This window comes from Saimiri boliviensis, chromosome 7 (assembly GCF_048565385.1).
Source record: "Saimiri boliviensis isolate mSaiBol1 chromosome 7, mSaiBol1.pri, whole genome shotgun sequence".
NCBI classification, from domain to species: Eukaryota; Metazoa; Chordata; class Mammalia; order Primates; family Cebidae; genus Saimiri; species Saimiri boliviensis.
Window position 1 is genome coordinate 80,039,255 of NC_133455.1, and position 17,652 is coordinate 80,056,906.

At 40.2% G+C, this 17,652-nt stretch overlaps 1 protein-coding gene across 3 annotated transcripts in view; it reads left to right on the plus strand.

Moving 5' to 3' along the window:
- The first annotated feature begins 236 nt into the window (after nucleotides 1-236).
- The window catches only part of HMGA2 (high mobility group AT-hook 2), a 136,662-nt gene continuing 119,246 nt past the window's right edge, over nucleotides 237-17,652 (plus strand). For all 3 annotated transcript variants that reach the window (XM_039472433.2, XM_039472432.2, XM_074402850.1), the window contains exons 1-3: nucleotides 237-1,197; nucleotides 3,818-3,904; nucleotides 14,140-14,190. In XM_039472433.2, coding sequence (XP_039328367.1) covers nucleotides 1,087-1,197; nucleotides 3,818-3,904; nucleotides 14,140-14,190 — 249 coding nt within the window. In that variant the 5' untranslated portion in view covers nucleotides 237-1,086. The remainder of the gene's footprint in view (nucleotides 1,198-3,817; nucleotides 3,905-14,139; nucleotides 14,191-17,652) is intronic.

Sequence of the window (17,652 nt, forward strand, 5' to 3'; positions counted from 1 at the left end):
GCCGGGCTCCGGGTGGCACCCCGGCGCCGCCGCCGAAGCAGTTGTATTTCGAACGCTGCCTCTGGCTAGCGGCCAGGCGCCTTGGCTCCGGGGTCCGCCTGGCCTCCCTCCTCCTCATACTTTTCTTCCTGCGCAGCCCCCTCCCCTTTATCCGCCCACGATTAGAGGTGGGCACTCCCCCCCCCCCAGCGCAAGCGCGCGCACACACACACACCACACACACTCACACTCACACACACTCATCCCACTTGAATCTTGGGGTAGGAACTTAGAAAACTTTCAGCCCGGGCAGCGCGCGCTTGGTGCAAGACTCAGGAGCGAGCAGCCCGTCCCCCTCCGACTCTCCGGTGCCGCCGCCGCCTGCTCCCGCCACCCGAAGAGGCGCGGTGCCACCCACTACTCTGTCCTCCGCCTGTGCTCCGTGCCCGCCCGACCCTATCCCGGCGGAATCTCCCCATCCTCCTTTGCTTTCCAACTGCCCAAGGCACTTTCAATCTCCTCTCTCTCTCTCTTTCACCCTCTCCTTTCTCTCTCTCTCTCTCTCTCTCTCTCTCTCTCTCTCTCTCTCTCTCTCTCTCTGCGGAGCAGGGTTAGGGGGAAGAGGAGGAGGAATTCTTTCCCCGCCTAACATTTCAAGGGACACAATTCTCTCCCAGTCTCTTCCCTTTCCAAGCCGCTTCCGAAGTGCTCCCGGTGCCCTCAACTCCTGATCCCAACCCGCGAGAGGAGCCTCTGCCACCTCAAAGCCTCTCTTCCTTCTCCCTCGCTTCCCTCCTACTCTCGATACCTCCACCTCCACCGCCACCTCCACCTCCGGCACCCACCCACCGCCGCCGCCGCCACCGGCAGCGCCTCCTCCTCTCCTCCTCCTCCTCCCCTCTTCTTTTTTTGGCAGCCGCTGGACGTCCGGTGTTGATGGTGGCAGCGGCGGCAGCCTAAGCAACAGCAGCCCTCGCAGCCCGCCAGCTCGCGCTCGCCCCGCCGGCGTCCCCAGCCCTATCACCTCATCTCCCGAAAGGTGTTGGGCAGCCCCGGGGCGGTTGAGGCGAAGCGGCTGCAGCGGCGGTAGCGGCGGCGGGAGGCAGGATGAGCGCACGCGGCGAGGGCGCTGGGCAGCCGTCCACTTCAGCCCAGGGACAACCTGCCGCCCCCGCGCCTCAGAAGAGAGGACGCGGCCGCCCCAGGAAGCAGCAGCAAGTCAGTACGCGGGCGCGGAGGGGGCACCAGCCCACTCCGTCTCCCCTGCCGGGGCCCAGCCACGCGCGGGGCGGCCGGAGCGCGGGAGCCCAGTCGCCGCGGCCGTCGCACGCTGCCCGCCGGCCGGCGGGGGGGAGCGGCGGAGACCCCACGAGTGCGCCGCGCAGCCCCGGGGCGCCAGCGCCCCTCCGGGCGGGGAGGTGGGGAGCCGCGGCGGCCGGCCGGGGGAAGGCGGGAGGTGGGGTCGGGCGAAGCGCGTCCTCGGACTTTCGCTATTGTGCACCGCCCGGAGTGGCGCGGTGTCGCCCGGTGACTGAAAGCCGCCGGGATCAGACAAACCCGGGCTCACAGGCGCTTTCCGAGACTCTTTTGCAACTGCCCGGGGGAAAGGAGGTGCCGGGGACCCGGGCGCTCCAGCGGATCTGGGCTGAAGGGACTGGAGTCCCGGGGGCCCGAGGCTCTTTCTCCCGCCTCCCGGGGCTGCTCGCGGGTCGGGGGCTGGCGCGCCGCAGCCACCCCCTTGGCGCCCTCCTCCAAGCTCTCGGTGGCCCAAGACTCGCGCCCTTCCGACAAAGAACGCATGGGGATCCGGCTGCCTGGTCCTCTTCGGGCTCTTTAAATGTGGTGCGGCGGCCGCCGGAGGTGGCCCAAGGCAGGGGCTATCGGGGAGCCTGGTTCCCCGGGAGACCGGGTTAACTCGACCCGCCAAGGGCGCGTTGAAAGGAGTGTCCGAGAGAGTGCAGAGTAGCCAGGGTCGCTTCCTCGTCAGGCGCCGGGTCCCTCTTTTGCCCCTGGATGCCGCGCCTCTGAGCTGCAGCCATTAAATGTTCTTCTTCTAGGCCAGTGGCCGAGGGTTGGGTAGAGGACGATCGAGGGGCGCCCGGGACCCTGCGGAGTGGAGGGTTTTGTCTGCGGATGCAACCAATTAAGCGTGCAGCCGGCGCTTGCAGAGCTGCGCGCAGCGCGCAGGGCTGGGGGTTTTGTTTGCTGTAATTTCCAAGCCGCAGCGGGCAGAGTTGGAGCGGGGTATGTCTATTGAGAACATTTAAACTCCACTTCCTCGGGCTTTAAAACTTGCTCGCTCCTTAGCCTTAATTCGCTTCCTTCGTGGCAAACAGGCTGATTAGAAAATAATCCGAGTCCCAAAGCTGCCCGAGAGCAAGGTGAGGAAATTGAACAATGTTGCTTGCCAGTGCATTTTAGAAAAATTGAGCGTTGTACCTTTTTGAAATCATCAAAGGAAACAAGCCGATTTAGAGGCCCCTGTGTTTTCCCGCTCTGCCCTAGCGACACTTTACACGGCATTTGAATCCTGTTTTACACCTCCCAGGAAGTCTCTGCCCTCCCCCACTTGTTTCCCACTCGCCACCCAGCTCTCTCTGACTCACTAATTGCCCCCCCTCCAAAAAAAATTCGAAAAGAAATTACAATGGAGACTGGAGGTGATTGGATGCTTTACCTTTTTGAGTTAAGGCAGAGTTCACAAAGAAAGAAAAATGTGTCTCCGATGTGTTTGCTCTCGATGTGCCCACTGGCGCTAGTGGTCCCACAGAAGCTTGCAGGGAACCTTCCCCGGATTCTCTAAATGGGATGCGAATTTTCATTGAGGACTTTCATGGGTTTTAAGTTAATTAGTCTCACTTAATCACCGAATCTGAATGAAATGTGAATAGATGATTCATTGGATAAATATTTGGGATCTGGAATATTAATCATCGCATTCTCTTAACCACTTGAGTATTTACTACTTGGCATAGGAGCCATTGAAAGTTTTGCTAAACCTAGTGATTGCTTCCATTTCTCATTCCCAGACACTCCATTCCTCCTTATTTTTACCCCCTTTTAGATTTCTCCACTATACTCCCGTAAGAGTTTTCTCGAAAGAGAGTTTTGAAGAAAATGTTTATTTTTATCAAAAGATACTTAAATTTAGACTGGAGACCATGCCAGCATCTCCAAAAGGAAGTGGAGAATTGAAGCGATTAACTAGATAATTCAAGCAAAACCTCCCACCATAGATTTACCATAATTATTTGGAAATTTTAGGGGGAATGGAGTTATTTTGAATTGAAGAACTTGAATAATTGCTTCAGCATTTCACTCAGAATGTGTCAGTTGAATCATAATGCACCTAGAAGGCAGGTATACAAAGATGATTAAAAGCCACCTTTTCAATATGGATGATTGTTGAAACATCTATGATGTTAGCTTCATATTTCTGTTTGAAATGCTAGTATAATGGAGAGTGGTATTCGTTTAAAATGCTTATTATTCCTATGAGTTGCCAAATGCACAGCCCTGTAAATTTTACACCTTAAAAGTATATGACTTTCTTTCTAGAATATGCAGCCTCTTCGGCCTTTGTTACCATTTTAGGTTTGAAGTAGAATCTAGTTTTCATATACAAAATATAGAGTTTCCTCTTTGAACCCTTGGATTAAAAGTATAGTTATTTCCCCTTTCTGTAAACTCTGTACCATCATCATCCATTTATGCTTGAACTGAATGTGTTCCAACAGCTCTTTTGATCAACACATGCAGAAAATATAGCTAAAGAGTCAGGGTCAATTTCTTTCAGACGTTCTTGCCACAACAGCATTTTTTTTTCCCTCACAATTAGGAACCAACCGGTGAGCCCTCTCCTAAGAGACCCAGGGGAAGACCTAAAGGCAGCAAAAACAAGAGTCCCTCTAAAGCAGCTCAAAAGGTGAGATTTCTCAAGTCAAGCTCTCCTAACTTCATCAACGACTACAGGAGCATCCCTGTAACTTTCCCATTCTAACTCTGCACCTAGAAATTTGTCCCAACTGGGTAACCCAAGACTCATTTCCTACATTTAACATTAGTTAGATGGGGGTTAACGTTTTTTCTAAGTAGATGCTCAGCATTAAAAGTTTATGAAGATACTTAACAGTGTTGTTTTGAAATAAACAAACAGCTATCAAATAATTTGAACCTTAAAACAGGGGTAGAAGTGAGGAAGGAAGGGGGGTGGAGAATGACACAATTAATATTTGTACCAGTTGTAAACAGTTAAAAACAAATCAAAACTATGGATTTTGTCTGGTGGTAAAGTTTTTGCAATTACCTCTGAAAAATGATAGAGATTGATTTACTTTGTGTTTATTACATGGCTACTGCACACCAAATCCCCCTATTAAAGTACTTTGCCAAATAGATGATAATTAGAAGTAAATCTAGTTGTGGAATAGTGGAAAAAGTTTGTGAATTTTACAGCTTTAATTGTGATAATAAAGTATACTGTTTGTTTCACAATAAACCTGCAGTATAGTATAATCTCAAAAAGCCTTTCATCAAGTAACATAGAGATGTCCGAATAGGACAATTTTTAAACAAATATTTGGCTCATTTGATATCTCTTTTCGGGTAGAATACAATCCAGTTAAGTGTGATATTCAGTTTTCTTAATAAATTTAAACTTGCAGTTTAAGATAACTTAAGGTTGGCTGTATTTAAGATAGCAAAGAGGGACTATGTCAAGGTTAATACATATATAGAGAAGTACCAGTCACTTTTTTGGCTTTATAAATAAATTGGGGGAAAACGTTTCTGCATTTTATTTGTAGGTTTGTATAGTAATTGAGAACAAAGTTTCAAAATTAAGAAGTAAATTTGGATATACCTTTTCAATGGATTTGAGTATACCATGTACAGTGCTTGTTAGAAAGGACTATATGCTCATTGTTTGGGGATTTATGTTTTGTGTGGTTTTCTCTGTGACTTTGGGTACTAACTGTAATATGTGTGATGGTTTTCAGTATTGTATGCTGCCACAGCAACTAATAGCACATATAAAGTTTTAGGAAGTAATTATGAGTTCTTGTCTGTATTAACAGTTTTGAACAGAATTGAGGGAGCATATTTCTAATATATTTAAATTTAATTGCTTCTTAGAGTTTAGATTTAATTGTATTTCATAATCAATCAATAAACTTTAAAATAGCTCTAAGTGACCATGTTATTTAAAAATGGCAATATGTAATCTGGTATTCCTAATATGAATACTTTGTTTCATTATACCTCATTTATAAATTAACTAAAAAGGACTGATTTTACCAAGGAGTTTTTCTATGTTGCATAAGTGTGGAGATTGCCTAATTTACTTTTGTTCTAAGGAGTTGTACAAATGAGTATCTTGTTAGGTAGCTAACATACATTTAAGCCTTGCTGTAATTCCTCTGAAAAATGCATCATGATAATATCTCCTAGGAAGAAATCTTTACATTTCACCGTAAATAAGTAATTTGACATTCAATACTAAAAAGGAAAATAAATTTTCTCCCATGTTTCACTGTATTCCATGTTTTCTGAATGAATAGAAAGAAATATTCCCATCACCTCCTCTTCATTTTAAGAAACTTACCATGACTAAGAAAATTTGTATTGAGAAAAGGGAAGCTAAGAACTCTGCCTAATTTACCACCTAAAGCAAAAATGTTTAAGTTGATCTATTCCTAAGTAAAAGTGGATTTATTTTTAGTGACTCTAGTGACAGGCATTTGTAAATGACCCCCCAGGCCACTCATCTTTCTGAAAATTTTTCATGTGTATGTATACATTATTTCAATTTCCAAAACAGAAATAAGATTTCTTTTTTCTAAAGAAGTCCTTCTCTAGAATCTTTCATTCTTTCAGACACCATTATTTCCCACAATGCTATTATAAAAATCCCTCTTGTAATAAAAATGAATAAATACATTTGCCCATAACATTACTGTTATTTGTCTTCAGTTTTATAAATTACGCTTCATCTGGAGAAGATAATACCTTGCAAAATAATGAATGACATTGATGAATTGTTCATGGCATGTGTAAACTTAGGGCATTTTCACTTTCAAATCAGAATTTGTTGAGTATGTTACTATTCTATATAAACAAGATTTTCAAACATATTTGTTTATTAAGCATATATAGTATCTAACAAAACATGTTTGTCAGGATTTTGAAATGCAATCTTTTTAGAAAAAATTATATTGTTCATAGCACATAAGATAAACATACCCCGTGAGACTGACCAGAGTAGATATGAGAAGTCTTCTATGAGTAACAAAGTGGGTGTTTTCCTGTAAACTGAGACCCTTCACAGTGAAAAATACATTGCAAAGACTGGTAAGTATATGAGAAGAAAGAATCTTAGAATCAGAGGATCTACAATGCACACTGAAATCCTGATGGTTATATGCTTAAAATTTCTTGCTGCTTGGAGTTTCTTGACTAACAGAGTTTATATTTGGACTCAGCAACTGGCCTTGGGACATTTGAAAACAAAACTGTTTATTAGAAAATTAACAGAGTGAAACTGGACAATGCATGCAGAATATTGTAAGACCAAGTGAATGACTACCAAATAGCCATCACTTTAATTTCAAACCATATGCAGTAGAAAATTAACTTATACTATATGTAAAACAAACATATTTATAAAAACACAATTTGCTGTTTTTGGAACTTTTGGAAGAGAATATAATTATTCTTCAGTCTACTTAATATTCCATTAAAACTAATTACTATGCATGACCATTGTGTGCCAATGCTAGTCATTTCTCAGAACTCCAATCTGAGTGCTCAAAATTTGTCCTTGAATAAGTTTCATATAGTTACCTGAATAAAAGAAAAGAAATCAGAAGTTAATGTTTTCCTGAATAATTAATTTGTCCATGTGTGTATATGTCTGTGTGAGCATATCTTTACCCTTTTATTTATTTTTTGGTCTGAGATACACCTATAACCAGTTATGTCTTACTTCCTTTTTTTGTTTTGTTTTGCTTTGCTTTACTCTCCTCATTGTGCTGGATGGAAATCTTAGCATTTTCACAGCTCCCAAATGTTTAGAGAGAAAGAAGTTATAATCTCCTTTAGTTTAGGGTTTTGTTGTATTTTTTTAATCATGACAGAATACTGGAGGGGTTGTCACTAATCCTTCAGTGTTGAAGGTCTGAAATCAAATTCATTTTAAAATTCTAAGCCAGTTCTCATTCACATATTTTTAGGAAATTTTTTTTTCCGAGGTTGAATTACATTTTATTGGAAGGATAATGAAAATTTTGAAAAAAAGGTCTCAGGTGTGAGATAACCCTGCTTCATCATGTCACATGTTTGCTTTACCACCCTTTTGACTTTAGGTGTAATGGCCAGATCTAGGGAGCAAAATACAGAATGAAAATAACTAGATAAAGTAGCTATAGTTAAAATAATGTGTTCAGAGCAAATATTTAATCTCTATGTTCAATTTGCTGTAAAAAGAAGGCCTGAATTAATTAGATACTGCAAAGATTATTCCATGCTCCTCCTAATAATTTACACTCCTAGAAATGTGGTTTGCTTTTCATAATCATTACCAACACCAATCACAGATGTTTTAGGAAGAGAGAAGATGAGTTTTAGTCACCATTTCAGATAAATCATTCAGCATAGACGCTGAGTGAGGACAGAATTTTCTTCAGAATATAGTAGGCCTAATTGAAGGGAGAAACCAAAGGCATTATTATAGGTGAGTTAAGAAAGGTAACATTGTAAGTTATCATAAAATTCTGGCCTAAGGTTTCTAAATTAAATTACTATGATTTAGTTTAATTCCTCTGTGTTTCAACGGGCAGGTAAGTTTCACTGTGGGATTCAGGGCCCTATCTGAGGATACAAATAAATTCAGGCAGGTGGAATTAAGTAAAGCCCAATTGTTGTTCCATTATCTTGATATTTTAGGCTGACTTACCTAAACAGTTGACTCATTTTTTCTTTCATTTTGCCAGGGAAGACAAAGCCTTACTTAATGCATCAGCACATTCCATCTGGCAGTGCCTTGAATCCTCACAGATTATGATCCAAATATGGGAGATTAAAATACATATGAATTATCTTATGAAGTAATTTTATTTCAAGGGACCCATAGTTCTACTTCTCTGGAAGTTCTCATCCTTCTGAACTCTTCTGAACCTGAAGGCTTCTCATTTCTCTGGCTGACCTACATTCCTGGCTCATTTTTATCTCAAGTTCTCAACAGATCATTTTGCTGAGAAGCTAGAATATACCAGATTGGTATTCCATTGCATTTCAGTTCTTTCTTGAGAATAGATGGATGTTGAAGAGCACTTTATGTCAGTTAAATCATTCAAAGCTGTCTTGTCTTGTTACTTGACTTTCTGCAGTTCCCAGAGCAGAAGGCACAAGGTGGAAACTGAATTTAATTTCACTGTCCTAGATTCTGAAGGTTTTAGTTATGAATCTTTGTTCTGCCAACCAGGAGAAGAGGGGAAATGGAGAACTGACTATCTGTTAGGGCATTGCGTTATTTCATATTATTTTAATACACTGAGCAATTTTGAATGGCATATTCTATTTAATTTAGGGAAGAGTAGTGCAGGCATTCTCTTTTGTCTAGGATAATGTTTGCTCAGAAGGTAACTCCTGTGGGCAATAGCAATGATCTCTTGTATCATTGCTATTGATTTTTCTGATTACAAAAGAGGTAGAGGGAAGATTTGGAGGAGGAGAACCCTAAACCTTGAAAATGATAAGTTTGCCTGTCATTCTGGCTTTGGTTTTAACTTAGTGTTTGTATACAGGAAGATAAGCATGCGCAAAATAAGGACACACCAGAGTCGACAGTCAGGGCTAACTTTGGTAATAAGCAGGAACTACAGTGGGTGATGGGAGTTACTTATGTTTCCTATTGGAAAATGTATTGTGATAGCAAATTGTAATGTCTTTTCAAGGCTAAAAGTGTTGCATATAAAATTAGGAAACTCACAGTACTGGATTATCAAAAAGGTAAAATGAGAATTTCCTCAGTGCTTAGTGGGACTGATTGATATAGTTGACTTTGATGTCAGTGTACATTGATTTATACCGTTTATATATTTTAAAATAGCAACTGAAGGAAACAGAATGTGCTTTCTAGGCTTTGGATAGTGGGCTTCATGCAAATCAAGATGCAGGCAAACAAAACAGGACACTGTCACACCAAATATTTTTCTAGTCCTTTTTTTGTACAGATGCACTGATGAATTTGCAGTGGGGGAGGTCTGGCTATATCGTAGCACATAAAAAAATATGATGAGAGAAAGTAATAGCAAAAAATTAATAGCCATCTATACCTGACCCTGAAGTCAGAATTGAATTATTCTTAGTTTCTAACCTCTGCTCTTGCCCATGTGTTTATAGGAAACTTGGAAATATATTGCTGTAATTAATTTTTCACCCTAGAAGGTTATCTTCTATTTTTAAAATTTTCCCATGGCAGTTTTATTTTATATGGGAATAGCTGTCCAAAAAACAGACACCTTACTGCCTTGAAATCAGATTGAGTCTCAGTTCTACTACCTGTTAACATGGGCAGGTTGCTTAATCTCCCATTTGTAAAACCGGGGAAATAACAGCTGCCCGGCCCTACTTAAGTAAGGTAGTGCTTGGAAAGTCATTTTGGAAGCTTATAGAATCGGTAAGTAGTATTTTTGTGGGTGACATTTTAAAATAAGGGGAGGGCAAAGAAATTACATTTGACGACTTGATAAACGCCATAGCTTTTGTCAGACACTTTACATGTATATTAGCTCCTTTAATCCTCTGATTTAGGTGTTGTGGCCTTCATTCCACAAATGAGAAAACTGTGATTCAAAGATGTAAACCAGGACATGTCTGATACTCAACGCTAGTAAATGGTAGCACATGGGTTTGAATTCACTTTAATTGTAAAGCTTGGACTCTTTCTACTACTATGTGCTGCTGAATGTTCTGCAAAATATTTGTTACCACGTAGATTTCTGGTATCTCCAGTGACCTGAAATGCAGGTTGGAAATTAGGCTTTGAGAGACCTTTGAGGGGCCACTCCAAAGGTTATAAAAGGATTGGGAATGTATACCTTCTGCAACTGATACCCACCAAGACTTCTGGCTCCCAAGTAGATCACAGGGCTATGTCTTTGGGGATTGTAGCAAATCCAGAAATGTTCTTCTTTGTTAAATGAGAGGGCTAGGTGAAATTATTTCTAAAGTTTTACTGAACTCTGGAATTCTGAAGAGGAAACTAAGACACATATATAATATAAACATGTTTCCTTCCTTCCTTTCTTCATTTTCTCTTGCCCTCCCTCCCTCTCCTTTTCCTCCTTCCTTTCTCTTTCTTTCCTTTCCCTCCCTCCCTCCCTCCCTCCTTCCCTCCCTCCTTCCTTCCTTCCTTCCTTCCTTCCTTCCTCCCCCTCTCCCTTTCTTCCTCTCTCTCTGCCTCCCTCCCTCCCTTCCTCAACAAGTATGCAGCGAACAGGTCCTGTACGCCAGGCACTAGTGCTAAGCACTGTTTTTAAGCTCAAGAGATGTGTTTGCTAATTTTTCCTAATTAATTTTTAAAATGTGCAGTACAGTGAAGAGCCTGGAGTAGCAAAACTTCTTAGAGAAAAAAATAATCATATTTCCCATTTAACATTTCTCCCAATCCTCATGGACTTGCTTCTAAATATCTCATAAAATTAAGCATACAGTTTTGAATCTAAAATGTAAAACATAAAAAATATGAATGAGGGCAAGCAAGGGGGAAATGACACTTTTAATGAGATATGATTGTTGTAAATATTAGTGTAATTGTGTTGGTAACAGTCTGAAATTTCAGTTCTTACAAATGAGAATTCCTACCATCTCTCCCCTTTCTCTCTCGATGTGAACAATAAATAGAATTAGTTATGTCTGTTATATATGGGTTTGCAGCATAAAACCAAGTTCTATTCTGGCAAAGGGAAACCAAATATACTCTTCTACAGTATTGCATATGTTAAAACAAAACAAGCCCCCCGAATGTCTTGTTTGTCTTTTTTGAAAAATAATATCCTGAAGAGCATTAAACACAGGAAAACAATACTAAAGCTGGTGTTTTCCAATATGCAAAAATCCTGGATCTAAGTTAGTTTACAAACTGAAACCCTAACTTGTTTTGCAGACTTTGTGGGGTTTGATTAGAATGATTAAATAATGTGGATTTTAAAGAACAATGAAAACCTCCCAGATCGTCGCCACACAGCACAGCTAATGTGTTTCTCCTAGATTTAGTCTCAGAAGAGGGTTTCAGTTTACACGTAACACTGGCCTGAACGACCAAGGAGCAAGTTTGCTTTTAACAAGTCCGAGTGATAATCGTGATATTGTGCCCTTCAGTTAATGGTGCAAATTTTATTTCTCAATAGGCTTTTTGTAAATGAGATGCTCACTTAAAACTCATCTTATGTGCAGGGCTTTTTCTGTTTTTGAGAGATTTGCTTTTTCTGACTTTGAAATGCAGTGAAACCCTCTTAGAAAAAAAAAAGAAAAGAAAAGAAACCTCTCCCTTCAATACATTTTGATACACCAGGATCACATCGTGGCCCCTGAAACATAACAACCTCACAGAAAAAGCCTGGTGTAGCACTGTTAGTTCCTAAAGTCAATAGCCTCCTCCCACCCCCACTTTGCACCCCCTTTCCCATTAAAAAGGATTTCTATTTTCCATGTTTGTATAATTTCCTACTGGGTAAACTGCAATCTTAGCAGTTGCTCCCAAAGATTAAGTCAGATGCTGCTTCTGTGCTAGAGGACTCTGTACTTACGTATAACTCACTATGCAATAGCCAAAGGACTCCTTAAAAGCTTCATTCTAAAGGTGACAGATGGGTGTCACGGAATGCTTGCATTGACCAACCTTCTGTGAAAGGGAACTAACTTGAAGAAAAACTCCCTTTAAGGGTTCCATCTAGTTAGGAGTGAAAGAACACTTTTAGAGCATCTCATGGGAGACAGACACTTCTAAGGACCTTGAGGAATGATGTCTCACGGGAGGTGTCATCTCCATTTTACAGATGAAACCAAATTGAGGTCTTCAAGGACCTGCCCAAAGTCATAAAACTAAAATGGCAGAATAGGAATTGGAATCTAAACTTTCCAAGGTAGAGTCTGTGATCTGAGGACACCTGCCTCTCTCTATGAGGCAATGCTTTGAAGAGGGTATGATTTACTTGGCACTCTGAGCTTTCACTCAATTCATGACCTTGGAACTGAAGGTAAGACAATGACCTCTGACAATAAATGATTCCCTTGTGGAGCCATTCAAAAGTAATAAACAATGATTCAGAGGGTACAAATCTGATGGTTAGATAGAACTCCTAAAGGCTTCCAGGTTTCCTTTTGTTCTGGGAAATTAACTGAATCAGTGACAATTTTAGTCTCCTATGTTTTATGGTAGCAAATGCCTGTATCCTAAGGGGGAGTAGCATTGTTAAAAGGATAGGAGCACAGTCTTTAGAGTTAGACAACATGGGGTTCAAATCCCAGGTCTGCCACTTTGTGTGTGACCTTGACCCAGTTGTATTCCTAACCTATCTAAGACTTAGTTGCCCATCTACAAAATAAGAGAAATGATAATACGTACTTCATAAGGCTGCTGTAAGGATTAACATGACAGTGTGACTGACAGTTAAGTGCCTGGGATATTTTAAATGCTCAGTAAGTGTGAGCTAACATTGTAATCACATAGAGTTTGGGTTAGTTCATGGGACCTGTTGGTTAGTTCATGGTGTTGCAGGAGCGGCCGCTTGGAAACAGATCTCCCTGACACCGAATATTGGAGGAAGGAGTTTATTCGGCAGGGAGCGGTTGCAGGAGCGGCCGCGGGAAACAATGGGACCTGTTGACCTAGTAATGCCAGATCAGGGAGATAATATTTGGTGAGAAATGTTGTGACTTATTTTTCTGTTATCTACCTGTATGTCTGTCTGCCTGCCTATCCATCTATCTATTTGTCAACTATCATATAAATCTGTCTATTTTTACGAGGCAGATTGAAGAGGAAAATTTCATTTGGCAGTGTAGACAGTATCACTGTACCAAGTACCCCCACTAACTGCTAACTCAGATAACAAAAGTAAAACGTGAGACAAGATGTCCTGGTTCAGGTTACCCATATTTGTGTGTTAATATAGCTGTAGTTGATTCTTATACATGGAACAGTGTGTGCTAAGTTTTTTTTATCCTAAAAAGTATGAATGCACGCATGTTTTTATAGATGTATGTGGTATGTGTGTGCATTGGTGTGTTGTTATGTTTGAAGATTGGAGTAGGGCTGACAAAAACAGAAAAATTAATTGCTTTATAGATAATGTTAACAACTGTGATACCAGAAAAATCTTCTACAAAGTTAAAGCAATGAAACAAACTCTCAAGATAAAAGTGTATTCGTGTTAAGTGTGGAATTATTGTTAATAAAGTACATTTTTAATTAATCAGTATTTCTAGGCACATATAGTTTCTGTCACTGGAACAAACTGACGACTTCTGCCTGCTTTTTTTTTCTCTCTCTGCTTTAGGTGAACTGATTGACAGGTGATTGTTTCAGGCAAGAAACAAGAAATTAACCATGTAGAAGTGTGCAAATGTTTGTTATTTTGAATTAGAATGCTTGCGTATTCTTTATTACATTTAGACTTGTTTTTGACTACCAGTACAGGTAGAAGAGCTTTGTAAATTGTAAAGCAATATATCAATATTAATTTTTGCAACTTTAGTTGTGACATGGAAAGAATCTTGATCATCTTAAGAAATATTAATTTTCTAAAATGCTAACTTGTGTAGTTACAGAATGTGGGGATTTTTTTTTAAAATATGGACAGAAATAAAAGCAAAATAGCTTTTTAAAAAAAGCATTTTCATGTATTTCAGAAAAAAATCATTATAGCAGGAGTCTTTTAGGGTGAGGGGTTGCATAGATGCCTCTTTACATCATGTAATGAAGAAGAATCTACTCAAAAATGTGGGAAAAGATGAACCTTAGAGGAGAAGGAGTTGTTAAAACAACCATGATACTTCATCTGCAAAGCAAAACATTCTTACTTCAAATGTGTCCCTTGGTGCATTACTTAAAAACAATGTCAGGTAGGAAACTATAATGTCTTCCTTTTTCATTTGCAGAAAGCAGAAGCCACTGGAGAAAAACGGCCACGAGGCAGACCTAGGAAATGGGTGAGTAATAAGATATAATTTTTCTTCTTTTTTTGTAAAGAAAAATTTCTGTTGTATTAAATGAGAAAAGTTACATTTCGCTGATTACGTGAATTTCCAACTTCTGGTTTGACGAATCTTTGAAAGGGTTAAGGCAAGAGACAAATTATCACCATTTCCTATGACTAGGCTCCAGGTGTTTACGCAGAACTCTTCTTTCCTGAAGGTGTACTCATTTTTCTATCTCTTATCAACATCAAAAGAGGCTCCACTCTGCCTTCAAATGGGGTAACAATGAGATGACTTGTTCAGTTGGTTGAGTAACTAAAGTTAAAGGGTATTATGAAACCTTGGAAGTTGATTAAAAATGATGATAAAATTCATACACAATGTGTATGCAATAACTTTTTAATGTTTTTCCTTTCTTTTCTTTTTTTTTTTTTTCCCTCCATGGCTTTGTTTTGGACACATCTCATTTTCTAGGTGGTTTGTGTTTTCTTTTTCACATGGCTTTGTTAGGAAGCAAGGGTTTATTTCAAGTTTTTCTTGCTTCCCTTAGTAGTCATTCTCCACATGTAGACATTAGAGACAGCTGTATGCATACGAGTGCACTTGATCCCACAGGCACACAGATCTTGTGGTCACTGAAGAGCTTTGCTAATTTTACTGCTTGAACTTTGTTCCCTTGGTTGCTGTGTTACCCATGTTCTTCTGGTCTGTCTTTCCCACTAACAGAAAAGGTAAGTCTTAAAAATCAATGAAATCTTTTCTTAGGAAGGGTGAGGGCATCCTTTATACCCAGTGTTGTATATGATGGGTTTTTTGACTTTTCTTTTTCCTCTTCCCCAGTTCATTCTTCATGCTCTAAATTTTAAAAAGATTTTTTTTTTAAATTTTTTCTGTTATGCTAGACTGTATGTTCTTGTTTGCCATTCCTTTCTCCTGTAGAGTTCTGCATCACTTTCTATTTATACTTTGGTATTGCCTCTCATTTAATTTATTCGTCTTGTATTTTTCCTCTGCTCAACATGTGTTGGGATTAGTTTTCTTGGCCCAAGGAAATGGGATGATCTTTAGATGAAAAATATCTCAGTGTTAAGGTGTAACCTTAAAGTAAGGGTATTTCATTCAATGTTCCGTTCAATAAATTAGTTATCTCCAAATCTACTTATCAAGTGTTGATCACCTAGCCTGTGCTTGATTACCTTTAAAGTTAGGGAACTTGCTACCTCTCAAGGCTGCCTCTTTCTTCTAGAAAAGCTCTGAACATTAGACAATTATTCTGTCTGACTCCCTGTAACTTCTGTCCACCATCTCTAGGCCATCCTCCTGGAAATGTACAGAGTAATTGTTTTCACTTTCACTCATGATAGCCTTGCAAACAGTTGAGGACAATTAACACATACTCTTGGTATGTGTAAGTGTTTGTATATAACACATACTCCAGTTTTCTCATTTTTTCCCCATAAAGGAACATTCTTGTTATTCTTTTCTGAGCATGTTTGTTTTCTAATCTTTTGAAAGATGTCATGTAGAACTAAGTGTCATATTCCAGGTGCGGGTTCCATAACCAGTGGGTTTATCGCCTTCCTTGTTGTACATATGGTTCCAGTTATCCATTGCTGCTTAGTTAACCACTCTAAAACTTAATCATGTAAAAAATATTTATTATGTTCATGGATTCTTTGGGTCAAGGATACAGGCAGGGTAGAGCAGAAAGTCTTGTCTCTGCTCCATGGGATGACTCTAATACTTGGGGTCCAGAATCTGGAGCTGTTTTACTTGTAGGTCTGGTGCTTTATCAAGATTGGCTGGAAATCTGGGTGGATCTGGGAGTATGTGCACTGGACCACCCATACATGGCCTCTCCAGGATAATCGGCCTTCTCTCATGCACTCGGGGCTCCCTCTGGGAGTGTTCTGGTAACTGAGGAGGAAGCTGCAAGGCCTTTTTTGACTTAGTCTCAGAAGTCAAAAACTGCTGCTTCCATTATACTCTAGTGAGCACATTGTTGACTAAGTTGATATTGGCATACATATGAAATAGAGACCTGCTGTTTTCTAAGCATCAGAACTCTGAAGGAACATCCCATACCATTGAATTAATTAATAAGACAGACATATATAATCTTTCTAATAGGCATCATAATAGAAAATAGATGAGCTCTTTGAAGTCATGGGATTGATGTGACTAAAATGAAATAAAATAAATTGTAAGCAAATACAGTGGCAGTTAACCAGCAAAATAACCTCCATCAAATGGGGCCTCTTAACTCTCTCAGCAGCTGTCCTAGAATGGTCACCAATTCACCTCCACAGGTTAAAGTCCTGTCACTGCTCTTCTCAGAACCTTCCTATGACTCCACAACTGACCAACTAACTAACCTACAACCTGCTCTAGTACTTTGAAGTCACCCAGTTTACATCTACCTTTCCTTACAGTTTTCTTTCTCACCACACATCCTTACAGCTGATGAACTGCTATAGAGCAATTAAAGGATTTATGTTTTCTTCTTAATGGGTTTTGCCAATTTAGGGGGTATCTGGATTCCAGGCATCCAATCTTCCTACTAGCTAAGAAGCCCATGTGAGGTGCCCACCACCAAATCCTTGCCTTTCTGAGAATAGCTGGGCCATTTTCTTTGACTCTCGTGGTTTCTAATTTTTACTGGCTGTGAGAATGGAAAATATTATGTGGTGAATTGTTACAAGTCCCTGATTTGGTCCCCAAAGAAGAGTTGTTCTACTTAGAAGAGGAAATAAAAGGAAATTGTATATTTTTTCTAGACAGCGTGTTTCCTCTTTGCTTGTATATCTTCTGTTGGGTAGAATATGCAGCCAGTCACAGCAAGGCGTTTTGTTCAATGGCATTCTTTGCTGGAAAGCTTGTACTGAAGAAATAAATCATTGCATTTTCCATAGGAAATGGGCTTATACTTTAGAGTAAGTTCAATTCTTTCCAACAGTGTCATTCACTGATTTCCTTGAGTCACAGATATATTTTTGAACCGACTGGATTCATTAGGTATATGGCTTAGAAGCCAAATTGTTCTCCTTTTATTCTTGTGGGGTGTTTTGCTTTGTTTTAAAGTTCTTTTGCTTTTAAAAATTGTTCCAGTAAATCTTACGGATTCATGTAAGAGGCCTGGGAAAATATACCTACCAAGGAATCCTCTGATCTGTTGTAATTGGGATCAGTACCGGAAGGTGTAGGAGAGAAATAAATGAATAATTTATGCATCAGTCTTGCTTCCAGAAAGGATAAAGCATTGGCTAATCCAGTGATCTAATGAATGTGTTAACAAATTTGCTTAAGAACGCTTGCTACTGTTTACTTTAATTCCCTTCATCTTTTTATTTCTCCTAGTTTGAACGGGATTTCAGATCTATTGTTTTGATGAGGTGGTCTGATTTTCACATGTGTGTGTAGAAGAGGCTAGAGATAAAGAAAGGATGGAGAAACCGGGTCTCTTTTTTTCTGGCT